The 17933-nt window shown below is 50.1% G+C and overlaps 1 protein-coding gene across 2 annotated transcripts in view; it reads left to right on the top strand.

The window, feature by feature from the left end:
• Positions 1 to 7274, top strand: part of UXS1 (UDP-glucuronate decarboxylase 1) — an 87936-nt gene extending 80662 nt beyond the window's left edge. For both annotated transcript variants that reach the window (XM_058667446.1, XM_058667447.1), the window contains exons 12-15: positions 1469 to 1529; positions 5406 to 5463; positions 6722 to 6825; positions 7080 to 7274. In XM_058667446.1, the coding sequence (XP_058523429.1) occupies positions 1469 to 1529; positions 5406 to 5463; positions 6722 to 6825; positions 7080 to 7211 (355 nt within the window). In that variant the 3' untranslated portion in view covers positions 7212 to 7274. The remainder of the gene's footprint in view (positions 1 to 1468; positions 1530 to 5405; positions 5464 to 6721; positions 6826 to 7079) is intronic.
• Positions 7275 to 17933: the final 10659 nt, after the last annotated feature.

Below are 17933 nucleotides of genomic sequence, written 5' to 3' on the forward strand. Positions count from 1 at the left end.
ACCTTCTGGGCCCACAGCTGCCACGCTAAGTTCCGCTCCCTGTTCCCCCCTTGATGGTCAGCAGGGACCCGTGTGCAGCTGGCCAGCACACACAGTGAAATGTCTGCGTGGCTGTTTCCCTGGGGCACTTGCATCGTCATTGACATAACGGGTGTTGTTTGAAACAGTCATTCTGTCAAAGTGACACTTTCCAAGAGCCCCAGGTTAAGCGAGCTTTCACCTTAAAGGTGGCCAGAAAGACGACTTGCCCTGTAAGACACACTTGGCGCTGTCTGCCTGCCCCGAGTGCGGACAGCTGCTTAAGACTGAGCCTCTTCCGACTGTGTGCGTGTGTCCAGGCCAATGGACGGCTGCTTTCACTGTCTCCTTCTCAGTGTGTGCAGGTGTGTGCTGGAGCTTGGTGATGGCGGGACCGCTGTCCTGCTGACCGAGTGCCCTGCACATCCTCTGTGAAGGAGAGCAAGCCATCTGAGTTCAGCGGTGACTTAACAGTGAGATAGGACACTTTATGCATGCTCATGTCACATACCCACTTGTTCTAAGTGAGAAAGCAGAAAGAACCAATTTAGTAAATTCACAACCCTAGCCTCTCCACCCCCCTTTTTTTTTTCTTTAATAAAAGGAAAATAATGCCTATCTGGGATTTCCGTTTGGGAACTGACCATGACCTATAGTAACCAGCTCCCCACTGGTACAGATGGAGTTGGACAAAGGGGGAGAGGTCCGTGTTACCAAGCTCCAACAAAGAAGTCTGAGAACACAGCCCAGGAGGAGCTGAGGCAGGGGAAGCCAGTGTTGAGCAGTGAGGTGCCATTTTCACAAAGTAACAGAGGCACACTTTAAAGCTGCTGGAAATCAGAACAAACCTCGGTAACCCAAAGCTTGCTCATGGGTTTCACCTCCATGGCCCAGCAGATGGTGATGCGTGGGAGACACCCAGATGCCTGGGTTGACACCAAGCCCTCTGGAGATGGGCCACCAGGCAGCCCCGTTCCCGTTGACCACATCCCCTCAGCTGTCTTGGCTTGGCTTCCTCCGATTTGCAAGCACAGGACAGGACCTACGTAGATGGGTTCATCACTATAAGGATCTTGTTTGAAAGCATCCCCGCCAGCCTGGACACAGGTCAGCTCGTGGATTCACACCAAACACAGGGTTCCATCACGAACCCTGTGAACTCTGTGCTGGGTACATGCCTGTTCTAGCTCATCTGTAGTCCTTAACTATTAAAGGATTTCAGAAATACCCCAAAGCAGTGAGTCCGCCGCTCAGCCAGCTGTCATCCCGCTGACCGTGTCCAGGCCCACAAACATCGTGGCTGCCATGTCATGTATAAGTCCCTTAGCATCACAGACAGCGCCTCGGTCTACAGGATGTCCTCTCTCTCATCCTCACCTGCTCCCCGCATGGCTGTGTGTTGTCAGCTCTGGCTGTTACTGTTAGTAGCATCTCGCCTCCTCTTTTCCAGTGACCTGGTGAACGGCCTCGTGGCGCTCATGAACAGCAACGTCAGCAGCCCAGTCAACCTGGTGAGTCCTGCCTCTGCCCGGCTCGCCCTGGGGCAGCTCAGAACCCCACGTAGCACCAGCCTTGGTGCTGCTTTCCGTCAGCACACATGCAGCGTGTCCATTAAATGCTCACCTCGAAACCCGCTGCAGCACGGCACCAGCCCTGTCGCATTTCCTTCCGAAGCTGTGAGAGCAGCCACACTTCTCCTTAGGTAGCCTCTTCCTTCCCTCCTTTTGGATGGACTTTGCCCTGGATTGTTGCGGGACTCTGTACCCTTCTAGAAACTTCATCTTCCGTAAAAGCTGACTCACATGTCTTCCAGCAGCCCCGGAAGTCCCACCTTCTCTCCTGTTGCCAGGGCTCTGTATTGCTAGCTAGCCAGGCTTGTTTTGTTTGTTTTTTTGTTTTTTTTTTTTTTTTTTTTGAAAGTGGGTAATACCATTGTTTCCACATCAATATCATTTTAGCCTGTATCTGGGGTCAGGGAAAAAAAACAAAGGGAAAAGCCCCACCCAACCTCCCACCCATCCCAGATCCCCAATGGGAGGCGTGCTCTGAGGGTCCTGCTCATACAGTTTTGATAGTTCATCAGTTCTGGATTGCTGCCAGTCTCTCAGTTCCAATCGCAATGAACCCTATTCAGAATCCACTGGCTGTCAGTCTCTTCATGGTTGGGGTTCTAAGATCAGCAGTTCAGTTGGAGGGATCTCCAAAGAAACTTCATCTGAGATGATCCCAGGCCTGATTCTTGCGCGAGTTTGCTAGTACAGAGTCCGACACCGTCCGTCACACCAATCAGCTTATGCACATGCTGGTCGTTGGGATTGCTGGGTTCGTTCTGTTTCCAGCCCTGTCTTCCTCGTGAACCAACGGGTGTTGTAGTCTAGTTCGATCCTGCCCACTTCATACTCGGTCCTCACGCAAACCAGTTGGAGCTGCAGCCTAGTTGGGGCGACTCCCCATAACCCCCACCAGTTCTGCCCCCTGCCCTGGTTCCCAGGCTTGCCAGTACGTACCGCAGGCTTGTCAAGTCTGTCCCACATCCTGTTTAGCTCTCACACGTGTCGATGGGCATTGAAGCCCAGCTCAACCCAACCAACCTACTATCCAGCCCACACACCTACTGGCAGGTGCCCTTCTGTACAGCCACCCCTGCCCCTGTCCTGGTGTTTATGCTGTCCAATGAGAGTGGTAGCCCCGAGAGAGGTGCCCACTATTTCCCTTCTAGGCCACACTCACTCTGAGATTATGCTTTCTCCAGGTAGTTCTGGCATTTGACTTGACAGAATTAGCTCCAAGTGCCAGCCTCTGCCAGCTAGTACTGTAGCTAGCCCAACCAGCCCTCACCCACTCTAGTTTTTGCTTGCACCAGTCGGAACAGTCAGCCCACCGTGGCCCTTCGCTTATCTAGCGCACATGAGGCCCACAGGTGTAACAGCCCTGCCTATTCTGATCTGCCCCCATCCCGACTCACGCTTTCCAATGGAAGTAGTTGTCCAGCAGGGGAGCCCACATTCCCCTGTCAGCTTTGCCTCCTCCCCCTGATTATCACATGTGCTGTTTGGGCACTGCAACCACATCTGGTACGGCTCATCTCACCTTGGCATTCCCTATTGTGTACTAGTATGTGTCGCAACCGAACCTGGCCCATCCCACACTCTGTTCTGGCGCTCGGACTCACCAGCGGGTGATGTGAACAGGTTCAGCCTGGTCTGCCCCCAATCCATGCCATGTGTATACCAGTGGGATAATTTCCATAGCCTGTTCTGGGCTATTTGCTATTGTGCTTCTTGCGCTTACCTGCAGGGACTGTGTCCTGCCAGAGGAGTTGCCCAGGCTCCTCCATCAGAAACTCTCCCAGTGCCAGGCTTCGCGCATACCAGTGGGTCCATGAGCCAGCCCTGTTCAGTTCACCTCCTGTCCTAGCAGGATCAGTGGTGTTTCCTGACTGTTCTTCAACCCAATCTGGTTCTTACTGTTGGATGTTCCAACCCAGCCATGGCTCTTCCATACCCCCATACAGCTTACACATGGTTCAGTAAGGGCTGAGACCTAGCCTAGTCTGTCATACATTTCCCCTGGTCCTGCAGAGCACCAGATGGTGTTGGGGTCTGGCCCGGCTTGGTGCTTCCATTCCCAGTCCACACTTGTGCCAAGTGGGATTACACTCGTATCCTGATCGGAACGCAGCCCCATTTACAGCCCATGCGCTCATTGGTGGGAAACTCAACCCAGCTAGAGTATCCCCTTAGCTGCCCAACCGGGCCTAATCCCAGCCTGAGATCTCGTGAAGGCCAGTGGTTGCTCTGATTCAACTTGGTAGAGCCCCTCTCTTGTCCTGTCCCGTTAGATGCTGTGGCTTAGCATCCCTGTCTTACACAGATCAGTAGGTGTAAGGACCTACTTGGCATGACCTGTGCTCCAACCTGATTTCTGTTGTTTCTTGTGAGTTAAGGTTTGTTCAGCCCTGCCCATTCTGTCCCCTTCCAGTGGCAGCACGGCCCACCCCACATCCTGCCCTGACTGTTTCGGGTTCCTTTACCTGTGAGTGATGGTAGGTGCCATGGTCACATCTAGCTTAGTCCATCCCAACCCCAGCTTGCGAGCTAACCAGGGGAACTTGTATTTCCACAGGGTTGGGCCCACACAACCCCATAGAGTCTACCCCCAGACCAAGTTCTCTCGCATACTGGATAGAGTCTTGACCCTGCCAGATGTGACCACTCCACCACTCCACCAAACAGTTGGGTAATGGTACCCATCACTGCCAAAGAGGCCCCCATCCATAGCATTGGTGTGGGCTGGTGTGTGACGATCAGTGATGTTCTAGGCAAACAGGCCATTTCTGTATTCCGAATTGGGTTGGTGTATCTGACTAACCGTAATTGTCTCCTGGGTACTTCCCTCCAAACCACCAGGTCTCAGTCCCCACGCATGCCTAAAACTTCCATGACCCTGTCACTGGGAATCACCCAAGATTCACTACTCCCCTACACTAAAATTGGACTTAGTCATGGGTGTCCCCAGGCAGCAAACATATCTTAAAAAATCACAGAGTTTGCCGCCGGGCGGCCAGCAGGCAAAGCCTGGCACCACATGGTGCACTGGCCGCCCTGGGGAAGGCCGAGGACTCGTTCACTGCCTTGCGGCAGTGTCTTTGGCATGAGCCCCCAGCATTGGGTCCGACCTGACAGGGGCACCCCCCATAGCCGCCACACTGTGAGGAGCGGCACTTGCCCCCAAACCCAAGGCCCGATGTTTTGGTTTTTATAAGAACCAGGGCCCCCTGTGGTCTCTGACCATCCATCTTTAAACTCAGCTGGGAAATTGGGAATGCGAAGTATTTAGAATATGGAGTTGCCAAACTAGGATGTCTGGGCCTGAGAAGGGAAGTAGACAGTCACTACAATGATGTGTGTAAGAAGAAAAGGAAAGAACCGGTTCTCCTCAAAGCCCCCAGAAGTTCAGTGTAGCAGCCTGCAGTCTGTCTCGAGGCTGCGCAGGAGGCTTGTCTGTGAGCGTGCTCATCATTGAGCAGGTTACACACACAGCACGCCCAGAGGAGATGCGTGATCATGTGTGAGCTCAGACTTCCTGTGCCAAGTGACCCTGACGTTACAGAAGCCTTAGGTAAGGGCAACTGTGCTGCAAACTGAGGCAGTACATATGTGCTAACATTAGATGCCCTTGACCTAGCCACAGGCCCTTGTCCACGGACACTCCGTAGCCCAGGTAGAGGTCAGCGTGGGGCTCGGTTGAATCCGCCTGGTAAGTGGAGCCCCCCGCGGAGCATTAGGCAGGGTCTGGCGTCTCACAGGCGAGAAGTAGACAGCATGTCTGAAGATTTGCTGAGTTACTGTCATCTCTCTTATAACCAGAAACTGTTTCTTCTCCAGGGAAACCCAGAAGAACACACAATCCTAGAATTTGCTCAGTTAATTAAAAACCTTGTCGGTAAGTAGGAGAAAACGTGTCTTGAATGAAATCGGTGGCACCCACCCCCCCCAATTTGTTGATGATACCTTGGTGAGAAAATAGGCGATTCCTAAGGGCTGATTGAACTAGACAATGCAAACTTTTTATCAAGAACATGTTTCCTATTCTCCATGCAAGTAATAAAAAAGAAAAGGAGGTACAGTTGGTTCGTTCCGTTTTAATTGAAGGTCTGCACACATTAGAAGAGTAGATTTGTCCCACATTTGGGGGTATGATTCCTTTAGGTCAAACTGCATAGGTGACGGTCATTTGATTTTTCAGCACGCGTTCTTGTTGAGCCTGGAGACTCGGGGTGTTGTAGCAACAACACCGGCTTGTAGTTTTTGGCAAGTTGAAAATGCTTGCTTGCAGCTTTGGCTGGGCTGACTTTGTCGTGCCGTGGGCTCTGTCACCTTAGAAGGAGAACTCGTGTCCAGGCATGCCCTTGAACTTTAGAATCTTGTGTGTCCTGGGCCTCAACCTAAGTCTTAGTGGAGGCCTAGTAGCTTAGCTCTTTGTGGTGCCCTGATCCTGGAGGGAGGTAAGCCAGAAATTCAAATCAAGACACATGGGACTGGCTTGATGACTGCCCCCACAACTCAGCATGCTAGAAAGCGCTCTGATACGAGCCGCATAGCCCACCTGGCGTGAGCTGTCATTGCGCTGTTCTAATGCCTGGACAGCTGGGACCCTATTTCCCCGGGCGTAGGATGCAGAGCTCTTCAGACACGAACTGCAGCCTCCCATGGCTCCAGCAGCTCACACGGCTCTGGGCAGATCCACATGCCAGCTTCTCCATCACAGGCTGTCTGTGCCGCCCTAGGGAGGATGCGTGTACGGAGGGCATTGCTGTGTGCCTCCCACTCCTAACCCTGCCACCCAGGGCGGGGCTCGCTTAGACAGGCAGCGAGCCTCTGGACCCCGCAGGGCATCCCTGAGCAGAATCTGCACTGTGGTCTGCGTGCATGTTGGTGTGTGAGAAGCGCAGTTCCTCAGCCCAGAGGGATGTGAGAGCCTGGCTGTGTTAACCACACGAGCCTGCATGCCAGCACCCCATGCTGCAGCTCTCATGGAACCGGAAGGAAGCTGCGCAAGGTCTGCCCCACATTCCCTAGGTGTCCAAGGGCGGTCCTCTGTCCTGCAGGTGGCTTGACAGCTTTGAAAACCATGTGCAAAGAACCCATACTATATCTGCCCCACTGCAGGCAGCATCTTGTGATTCTTGCCCCTTTTCCAGGCAGTGGAAGTGAAATCCAGTTCCTCTCTGAAGCCCAGGATGACCCGCAGAAAAGAAAACCAGACATCAGAAGAGCAAAGCTGATGCTGGGATGGGAGCCTGTGGTACGTGCAGGAGTTATGCCCTGGTGGTGGAGGGTCCCCAGTCTCGGCCATTCCTCTGCCCCACTTGCATGGACACAAGCCAGGAGCCCTCCTGCAACTGCTTTCAGGATGCAGTGACACTCTCATCACCGTGAAGTGAGGCCTGAAGCCAGCTGTCTGTTATGGTAGGAGGCCTCCTGCAAGGCCTGGGGCAGGGAAGCCTTCTACTGATGCGTTCTCTCTCTCTCTCTCTCTCTCGTGGTGTCCTCACACAGGTCCCGCTGGAGGAAGGCCTAAACAAAGCGATTCATTACTTCCGTAAAGAACTGGAATACCAAGCAAATAACCAGTACATCCCCAAACCAAAGCCTGCCAGAATCAAAAAGGGACGAACACGCCACAGCTGAATCCCTCACCTCTTAGGACACGAGAACTCCATGTTTTACACTTGATGAGATGTATTTTTTTTTTTTTTTTAGAAAAAAGAAAGACTTTTTAACAGGTGTCATGAAGAACAAACTGGAATTTCATCCTGAAGCTTGCTTTAAAGAAATGGATGTGCCTAAAAGTTCCCCTCAGAACCCTGCAGACTTTGCCTTGCACTTTTTGGATCTGTCTTTTGATGTAAAATAGCATAGATGCATCTCTGCCGACTTCCAAGTTTTTTATCTCGCTGTGAGAGCTATGTCGTGACTGTCACTGACAGTTTTATTTACTGGTTTCTTTGTGAAGCTGAAAAGGACATTAAATGGAATGAAAAACATCGATGTTATTTATAAATGAGACGTTACACTATGCATACGGAGAGCGAGCAGTATTGTCAGGTAGGTGGTGTCCCGGCACTCACCTTCAGGCAGGTAAAAAGAATTCTGTTGGAGAGCTTTATGTGTCGTTTTAATCCAGAATTTTTCCACGGTCTAGTTTTTAGCTACAAACTTGACTTTGAGATATTTCTGTTGGTTATCATGACCAAGGATATTTGAAATCACTACTGTATTGTGCTGCATATGGGGGGGAGGGGTGCGGGAGGGAATGAAGTTCCTGGTCAACCGTGGTTAAATATACTATTTTAATAAAATATGGAATCTTACCACCTGTGGACTTTGAATGTAAACATTGGCACTCATCTCTGCCTGGAACCGACACTGGGTTACTAAGGAAACCATTGGAGAATTTAAACGAAACTTCATGGACATCCTGGTTCGTGTGGTTCATAATGGGACGTGTGAACACTGAAAACTGCGTAAATGCTGTGGAGCCGAGGCTGTGCGTGTTGTACAGGTTGAGTATCCCGTACCCAACTGCTTGGGGGCAAGAATATTGGAGAGTTCAGTTTTTCAGATTTGGGAATATTTCCATAGACTTGCTAGTCGAGCATCCGTAATCTGAATACTGAGATGCTTCAAAATCCAAAACTTGGAGTGTGGCACTCGGAGAGCGAGAGCTTTTAGAGCGTTGTGAATTTCAGGGTTTCAGACTGGAGCTAACTGCCGTATGAAGTGTTCAGATCTCCCCCAGAATCAGAGTCAGCTTGTGACCCTCCTGGGCCGCACAGCGTCGATGGAGACCAAGAAGGACCATTGGTCTTTAGCAGGATGATTTGTGGACTAAGAAGCTCATTGAGTGAAAACTGTGAGAGCTTCTGTTTTCATTAGGTACAATACTAAGTTGTTATTTTTCCTGTTTTATTAAGTTAAAGAACAATGCAATAAATTAAAGCAGCACATTTTCCAAGTTGATTGGCTCCACCCATTAGCAACAAAAGCCTGGACAGCCGCTGGGTAAACAGGCGGGCAGAATACTTGCTTCTGAGGTCATAAACATTCAAAACCAGGACATGCTGAGATACCTAACTCATGTCAACAACACTTGCCTGTCCTTCAAAATCACCTTGGGATTTTATTTTTTAGTTGTTTGTTACATCATTGTCTGGCGCATAGCCAAGGATGCTGGCCATAGCCAAGGATGCTGCATTTCCAGGAAGATACTGGAGCTGAAGCCGCAAGGATGCTTCCTAAGGTTTGGATTCATCACTTCTTCCTGAACTTGGTGAGGTGACACTGACTGGGCTGCAGGGATAAAGCTGGGAACTCACGTGGGCCATGGTGAGCCCATTCATGGGGAAGTGCAGACAGGGGTCCCTGTGAGTTTTACAGAGCCAGGCCATGCAGTGCAGGCTGGAAGAGACCCCAGATCCCAGGATTAACCCTGTTACATCACACTGGGAGTAGCCCGACACCCCAAAGCACAGAAGCCTCTTGACACTGTTACTTGACAGCACCTGGTTCATTCTTTCGATTTTCTTTATGATTCCCACCATGTTTTCAGGGAAGGATGGAGTAGGAATTGTGTCAAGTTCTCAAAGCAAAGGGATAATGTATCCAGGGACGCATGGCAAGTTAAGCCCACGAATGGCCCAGGAAGAGGGTAGTGTGGTGTGAATGTCGGGTCGTTCCCTAAATTCCCTTGTAGAAACCTAATCTTAGTGCAGGTGTACTAAGGTGTGGCCTTTGGGCCCCATCAGTGCAGTTAGCACCCTTGTAAGAGAAGCCTGGGGTCTCGTTCCCTGGTCTCGTAGCCTCTGGTGCTTGGGCAGGCTACTCCCTTCCTGGTGAGTACACTGAGAGAGGAATTCTGGAGAACAGGGCGGGCCCGGGCCCCACCAGCTGCCAACATCATGCGGTGGATGGGATCGGGAGGGGGTGACCTTAGAGTCTGGGGGTTAGAACTTCCAGCAGCCTGTTGGCTGTTGGCAGGTCCCAGGCCAGGTTGGACTCCATGCTTGGAGCCCTGATTCCAGCCACTGCGAACACACAGTGAGCTTATTGCCAGTGGCCAGTGCACCATTTGGCACCAGGCTCCACCTGCTGGCTGCCCAGTGGTGAGCTCTGGGGTTTTGGGGTTTTGAATTGCTATCTAGTTAGCTCCATATTGAGCCCACTGTGCTTCTGGGTTGCGAATCAATCCTGAAGACTCCCAGTGACAGAGTAACTTTTCCTTTAAAGGTAAGTGAGGATACTGAGACCTGGTAGTTTGGAGGAGAGGAACCAGATGATCTTTATGGGTCAGACTGATATACCATCCTCCTTTGAGTCCTGTGTAGAACTTGTTATCACCGAACAGTGCTGACCACTGTACACCAGTCCATGCAAAAGCTAAGGCTGGGAGCTTGTCTAGCAAGACCAGATCTTAGTACCTGACAGAATGATGGATCAGGAGACGGGTCACGTTAGGCAGGGCCATGACATTAATTAGCACATGGGAGAGCCATTTCCGGGGGTAGATTCTGTCTGGAATGTGTGGGCCAAACCCTGTGGAAATACTGGTCCCACTGGTTAGCTCAAGAGTTGGGGTGGTGATGGGCTAAGCTAGGTGTGACCAAGGAGCCTGCCATCACTCACAGGTAAAGGAACCGACAACAGTCTGGACTGGTCAAGGCAGCAGCACCTGATTGTGCATCCTAAATAGGGTGTGGGGTGGGCCTGGCTGCAACATTCACCAGCTCATGGAAGGCCAGACTATGCCGGACACTGGCCTAATACCCACTGGCATGTATGAGATCTGGGTCTGGGAGTGGGTCAAGTGGAGAAACTTGGGAAACTCCCCTGGTCGGTCATAGCTCCCACTGGTGAACACATGGTCCAGACTTGGGGGGTCAGACAAGCTGGGCAAAGTAGCTCCAATGGCTGGCTAACGTGTAAATTGGTAATGGAACAGGGTGAACTGGGCAGGGCCAAGCAAACCTTAGCTCACGAGCAAAAATAGAAAGCAGGATGGAGCACAAGTCATGCCGAGCTAGGGTCTTACACCTACTGGTCTGCATGAGCCAGGGACTCTAGGCCACAGCATGTAAGGCATAGGCCAAGACAGGTAAGGGACTATGCCAAGCTGGATCAGAGTAACCCCTGACATGCGCATGATCTATGGCTGGGAACAGACCGGGTTGGGGAGCTAAGGGGACACCCAAGCTGAGTTGGGGTTCCCACTGAGGAGTGCAGGGGCTGGAGTGAGGGCTGCGTTCTGGTCTGGATATGGCTGCAGTCTCCCTTGGCACAAGTGTGGACTGGGACTGGATGCACCAAGCTGGGCTAGACTCAAGCACCATCTGGTGCTCTGGAGGACCAGGGTAGATATAGGAAGGTCTCTGGCCCTACTGAGCCATGTGTGAGCTGTGTCTGGGTATGAATGAGCCTTGGCTGGGCTGAAATAGCCAACAGTAAAAACCAGGATGAGTTGAAGGCCAGTCAGGAAAGGCCACTGTTCCTGCTAGGGCAGGAGATGGACTTAGTAGGGCTGACTCATGGACCTACCTATATGTGCGAGATCTGGTATAGGGAGAGGTTCTGATGGAGGAGCCTGGGCAACTCCTCTGGCAGGACACAGTCCCTGCAGGTGAGTGTAAGAACCACGATACGATAGGGAGCAGCGCAGACCAAGCCAGGGAAAGGTATCCACCAGCATACATTTAGCACATGTCAGGGGCAGACCAGGCTGAACCAGTTCACATAACGTGCTGACGAATCTGAGCACCAGAACCGTGTGGGTCAGGCCAGGTTTGGTCGCAACACTTACCAGTACCCATTTCAGCTGGGATAGAATGCATGCTGGGCTGGGCTAGACTGTAACCCTCACCAGCTGAAATTGGGGGTGGCCCAGGCCAAACCAGGCTACAGCACCTGCTAGCAAATGCCAAGATGAGGCGAGGGGGCCATGCCAGACTGGGTCGCAGCACCCATCTAGTAGGAACCAGGGAGGGGGTAAAGGTGGTAGGGGGAATGTGGAGGGCCCCCTTGCTGGAACACCTCATCCACTGGAGAGCATGAGTTGGGATGCAGGCATACCAGACCGGGCAGGGTAACAACACCTGTGGGCCTCACGTGAGCCAATCAGGGAAGAGCCAGGCTTGGTTGACTGTCCTTACTGGTGCCAACATAAAGCAGAATGGGGGAGGGTTGGTTGAGTTTTGCCACAGCATCAGATAGCAGACGCTGGCACTGGTGTCTAATCTGTCAAGTTAACCTACAGAACCACCAGGAAAGTGCATGATCCTGGAGTGGGCCCAGGAGGGAAATAGTGGGTTATCACTCCCACTGGAGAGCATGAAAACCAGGACTGGGGCAGGGGTGGCTGGACAGAATGGCAACCACCAGAATGTATGTGGGCTGGATAGTGGAACTGGTTGGGTTGAACTAGGCTTCAAAGCCCATTGACATGTATGAGAGCTGAAAGGGATGTGGGACAGACTGGACTTCTCTGTACATACTGCCAAGCATGGGAACCAGGGCAGGGGGCGGGCCTGGTGGGGGTTATGGGGAGTCTCCCCAACTAGGCTGCAGCTCCCACTGGTTTATGTGAGGGCTGAGTGTGTGGTGGGCAGAATCAGCGTGGTCTGCCAAGTGGAAGACAGGGCTGGAAACAGAACCGACCCAGCAATTGCAACCACCAGCTGATTGGGGCTTTGGACTGTGCCGGACCCTGCACTGGCAAGGACACACAAGAATCAGGCCTGGGATCACCTCAGATGAAGTTTCTTTGGGGATCTCCCCCATCGAACTGCCGGATTCAGAACCATAACCATGAAGAGAATTGCAGGTTCCATGGTCTGCCATGGAGTGCAAGTGCCAGAGCCGCACCCCCTCAGAGGCTCAGACGGAGCAGTGGAGAGCATAACCAGGTGCACACGGAGGATCTGGCAGTCTGTTGGAACTGCAGAGGATATCTGGCACCACAACAGAGGACAGAACAAATCAATCAACTACCCCAGCCATATGTTGGCAGTGAAAACTGGGCAGAGACTCTAAGGTGGACTATGTCAATCAGTGGCTTCTGCAGCGACTTCGTCGTGCTTGGAATGACGAGATTGGCCACAATCCATAACTGTTGAACTGTCAAAACCACGTGAGCAGGAGCCTCAGAACATGCCCCACATCAGGGACCTGGGATGGGTGGGAGGCTGGGTAGGACTTCTCCCTTTATCTTCCCCATTTACCCCAGATACAGAAAAAAAAAATGTGGAAATAATAGTCTTACTCACTTTCCTGTAGCCCTTGACCCTTTGTACCATAATTAACTATGTAAAGATAGTCAAAAATTAAAAAAAGAAATCGTTACTTTAAAAAATAAAAGACAAAACACATACACACACACATAAAGATTTTGTCTACTGAAGTGCTTTATACTGGGCTTCACCTGGGCTTTCTCAGCAGTGGCTTAGGGTATCTTTAGTGAGACATTGGAAGCTTAGCCTGCATTGCTCCTCCAACTGTCACTGGGCTGTCTGCTGAGGGATCTGCCTTGTTGCAAGTACAGCAATAGGGCTTTCCTGTGCTGGTGAGCAAACAGAATTAACCCACGTGTCTCCTTGACTGTGTTCTGTTGATGCTTAGCCACACTGGGCAATAAGGGTAAATTCTAGCAGCAGTTACGTGGAAAGAAAAGTGAAGACTTAAAGCACCTCAATGTTTCATAAAATGCCATCTTAATACTCTTTGAATTTTGAGTTTCTGTATTTCGGACTTAATTTTATTTGAAGTAAAATTAATATGGTATAGAGACTCAGGATGCAGGAATCCAAATATCCGGTTCTACTGTTTGCCAGCCACGTGGGATGGGAGTGGTCCTTAAAGAACCAAGAAGAATTCAAAATAAATTCCCAAGTGTCAGAAAAGTAGACATATTTCCCTGTTGTTTCAAGCACACTCCACATTGCAGTTGGAGCTAGGTGTGTGCAGGAAATATTAGACCACGGAATTTTACTACCATGAAGACATGTGTCCTTCGACCCTGCTCCCCACAGTGCAGTGTAACAGCTGCTTGTATGTTCCCAGTCATCTAGAGCTGGTGTAAAGTACACGGGAGGATTTACATGGGTTCTGTGCAAACTGCCCCCTGGGACTTGAGCCTTCGAGGACTTTGCTGACCTCAAGAGGCCTGGAAGTAACCCTCTGTGAATCCCCAGACCCTGCTGTACCGCTAGCATTGTTATGGGGTGCAGCCAGTGATAGCCAGCACCCATTGACAGTGGGCAAATGAAATTTGGCTGTGTCCCCCAACCTCTTTCCTGAAGGTGGGTCCTACACAATGGAATAGTAATTGCATCCTCAACTACTTCCCCCACATCCTAAATGAGCCAGGATATTGCAAGTCCAATTAGTCTAGGCATTTTTAGTACAAGCCCAGTTCCTGTTCCTGTCCATCCTAACGAGCACTAATCAACTCTTTAGCCCAAAACTCTTAGGTATTCGCTCCTGCCCACCTGTAACTCACCTATCAACTGAGAGGGGACGGTATTCTGTTGTGTGTAGCCACTCCCCTCACAAGCCCCTTTAAAAGGCCCATGAAGCAGGGGCTCTCTCTCTCTCTTTCTGGCCAGGTGCTTCCATTACTCTGGCACCCTGACTCTTGGCTGACCCAGGACAGGTAATCCCCTGAGCATGGTCCCTGTGTGCTGCTTAGATGGGACAATGGTTATAATGTTGTTTCTGGTCTGTGTACTATCAGGAGTTCCAGGAGGGGTGAGGCCTAGCAGTAGTAGAATGTGGGCAGAGAAGCCAGGGAAAGGTGAATGTCTGCAGCTTTGTAACTGTGTCCAGGTTATTTGTGAGTGTGTCCAGCTTATTTGTTGCATGTCTCTTAGGATAACATATATTGTTGGGGAAGCTGGGACATAGGTCTTTAGCTTAATGGATGGACTTAAGGATGATGACCATTTGTTTCTTTTGGGATTATGATTAGGTGGATTGCTGTATGGACTTGTAATTTGCTATTGTGCTCTGTTGTCTTCAAGCTTGATTACTAAAGACTCCTTAATAAATCTTAGACATGTCTGGTGTGATCTCGCTTGCACCCTGCAACAGCATTAGGTACAAGTTCAATGTTAAGACCAGAGTCTAAGCAGAAACAGGGAGACTGACCTGGAACCTCCCATGCCTGCAGTGGGGGATGGGCATGTTCATGCGGAAGGTTGAAATTCCCCAGGCCCTGAGGGTGTGGTGAGGTTCATCCGTCACAGCTCCGAAGTGGTGGAGTGAGTATGATGAGACTAGGGAAGGCCTTTAGTGTCTAGTCTGACTGATGTCCTCGGGAGAGGAAAATTAGACCCCAGACATGCACAGGGCAGAGGCCACGTCAGGGCACAGCAGGAAGTCAAGAATGGCAGGCAAGGAGACGTCAGGAGACAACAACCCTGCCACCCCCAAATGACCTTGGACTTGAGGCTTCTGGAACTGTCTGTGAGAAAAATCAGTGTCCAGTGCTTGAGCCATCCCGTCTGCAATGTCCTGTGGCAGCCCACTAAAGTTAATGCAAGTCATGTGTGCCCTGAGTTTGTTTTCTGCCTTTTGTATCCTCACCTGGACGTGGAAATTTCGGCAACCCAGGAACCTCTACTAGACACCGTGGCAAAAAAGAACGACAAATCCTGGCCTGTGCAGTCAACGTTGCAGGAAAGGGGTAGCCTGCTAAAATGTCAAACAGTAATGGCAGTGATGGTTTTATGGCAGCTGAACCCCATATGAAGAAGCATGGCAGCCACAGCCCCATCCTGCAGCAAAGACCATGGATGCCTAGGACCTGGGTGTGACGAGGCGCCTGGAGCACCTGCCCTGCTCTGCACCTTGGAAGCCCCGTGAGAGCAGAGGCGGAGGCTTGAGCGGGGCATCGTACTTGAGGAACAGGGCATGTGCCTGAGGAAGCAGTAGAAGATGACCCAAGTACTTGGTTTCCTGACCAGGATGGAGTTCTAACATCCTGCCCAGCCTTGCCCAGACTTGGCTGCTGTAGTCATTTGGAGAGCGAACAAATGGAAAATAATCTCGAAAATTCTTGCTCTACCTTTCAAATACATTAATCATTACATAAGCAAATTAAAGCCAGAGTCTTTCTCAAGGCACTGGTTTTCAGCCAAAACTCACCACACACTGAGAAACAAACCTATCTAAGTACAGAAGAGACACTACAGGCCAGCAGCGAGAAGAGAGACACCGGAATTACCCAAAAATATGTTAAAGCAGCAGTGATGATGATCATAAACACAGTAAACATACTCCAAGCAACACAATGGAAAATCTCAACTCAAGAAAAGTACAAGAAACTGAGGGGAAATGTTGGAAATGAAAAATTAAATAACCAGAAGGAAAAGCTGTTTGGAGTTCGGCAACAGAACAAAAGAAGCCATACGCTAGGAGGCAGAACGATGGAAATGACCGTGTCTAAACAGCAGCAACAATAAAACAGAGGACTGTAAAAGAAAATGAACAAGCTTTAGAGATTTGTGGAACTGTAGCAAGTCTGTCATGGCCCCGGGAAAGGAGGAGAAAAAGCCAATTTCCCACACTGAACAAGAAGAACCACTTACACCAGCAGGATCAAGCTAATGAATAAACCCAGAACAAGACAGACCACACCAGAGCACATCTTAAACCTCAGGAAAAGGTCTTCAAGGCAGCCAGAGGGGAATGACATTTCTTCTGGGAGTGAAACAGGATGGCAGCAAGCCTCTCATCAGCAGCAAATGACCAGAAGGAACTGTCCAGCCGAGACCTATGGAGAAATAGGTAAACTCACAATTGTATTTGGAATCTAAAACTACTTTGTCCGTTTATAGGAGCACTAGACAAAAGGTCAGCAGATTTTGGAGAATTCGAAAACCAACTACCCACAGGATTTAATAGGTATTTATAGGACATTCTACCCAATGGCAACAGAACACAAATTCTTTAACTTACCCACGGAACACATACCAAGACAGATCATCACCTCTGCCATAAAACAAACCTAGACAGATTTAAAACAATACAATGACCACAGTGGGATCCGACTGGAACGCAATACGAGATGACAAGGAAATTTAATGATTGAAAATTAAGCAACGCCTTTCTAAATACATGGACCAAAAGGAAGTCCTAAGGAGAGTAATTTTTAAAATGTATTTTCTGAAAATGAAAATTGATCAGTTTGTGGAAAGCAGCTAAAATACTTCGGAAAATCTGAAATCAGACATTTGTTTAAACGATTTATACTTATTTATTTGCATGGCAGAGTGACAGAGCAATATGGAGAGACAAAAATTTTCCATCGCTGGGTCACTCCACAAAATGGCTGTGCTGGTAGGGGCTAGGCCAGAATGAATCCAAGAGCCTGGAATTCCATGGGTTTTCCATGCGGTCCCAGGCACATGGGCCATCTTCTGCGGTTCCACGTGCATTAGCAGGGAGCTGGAGCAGAAGCAGGTAAGAGCTGGTGCTCCAATGTGAGGTTTCACCACAACAGCAGCCCCTAAAACCAGGATTTGAGCTTCCACCAAAGAAGCTGAAGGAAAGACTGAGACAGGATGAAAAAAGATACAAATCGGGCCCGGCAGCGTGGCCTAGCGGCTAAAGTCCTCACCTGAATGCCCCGGGATCCCATATGGGCACCGGTTCTAATCCCGGCAGCTCCACTTCCCATCCAGCTCCCTGCTTGTGGCCTGGGAAAGCAGTCAAGGACGGCCCAAGGCTTTGGGACCCTGCACCTGCGTGGGAGACCCGGAAGAGGTTCCTGGTTCCCGGCATCGGATCGGTGCACACCGGCCCGTTGCAGCTCACTTGGGGAGTGAAACATCGGATGGAAGATCTTCCTCTCTGTCTCTCCTCCTCTCTGTATATCCGGCTTTCCAATAATAATAAATCTTTTTTAAAAAAAGATACAAATCAATTTGGAAAATAAGAATAAAGAAAATCGATGTAATAAATAATTGGTTCCTTGAAAACAAAATTCACACACTCCCACAAAAACTGATAGAAAACTTGGTGCATGAGCCAAGAGATAACACCCAAGAGATACCAAAGGGATGAAGAAATCTTGGGTAAAAGCCTGTTGCATAAATGGGCAGATGGCATGGACCAACTGCTGGAAAAGCAAAAGCTGTGAGATACATTATTAGAATAGCATCACAAGAAATTAGATTCCTAATTTAAATCCTCCTAAAAAAAAAAAAAAAACCCTTTAGGCCCATTAATTGCCATTGAAAATTCTATCAAACAGGAAAAGGAATTTAGCCCACACCCCCATTGGGGTGCCTGTCTAACTGCTCTGGAAGACACTGGGCTCCAGTTTCCCACCAACACGGTACTGGATTCTGACCGCTCACA

This window comes from Ochotona princeps, chromosome 8, assembly GCF_030435755.1.
Source record: "Ochotona princeps isolate mOchPri1 chromosome 8, mOchPri1.hap1, whole genome shotgun sequence".
In the NCBI taxonomy this organism is placed as follows: domain Eukaryota; kingdom Metazoa; phylum Chordata; class Mammalia; order Lagomorpha; family Ochotonidae; genus Ochotona; species Ochotona princeps.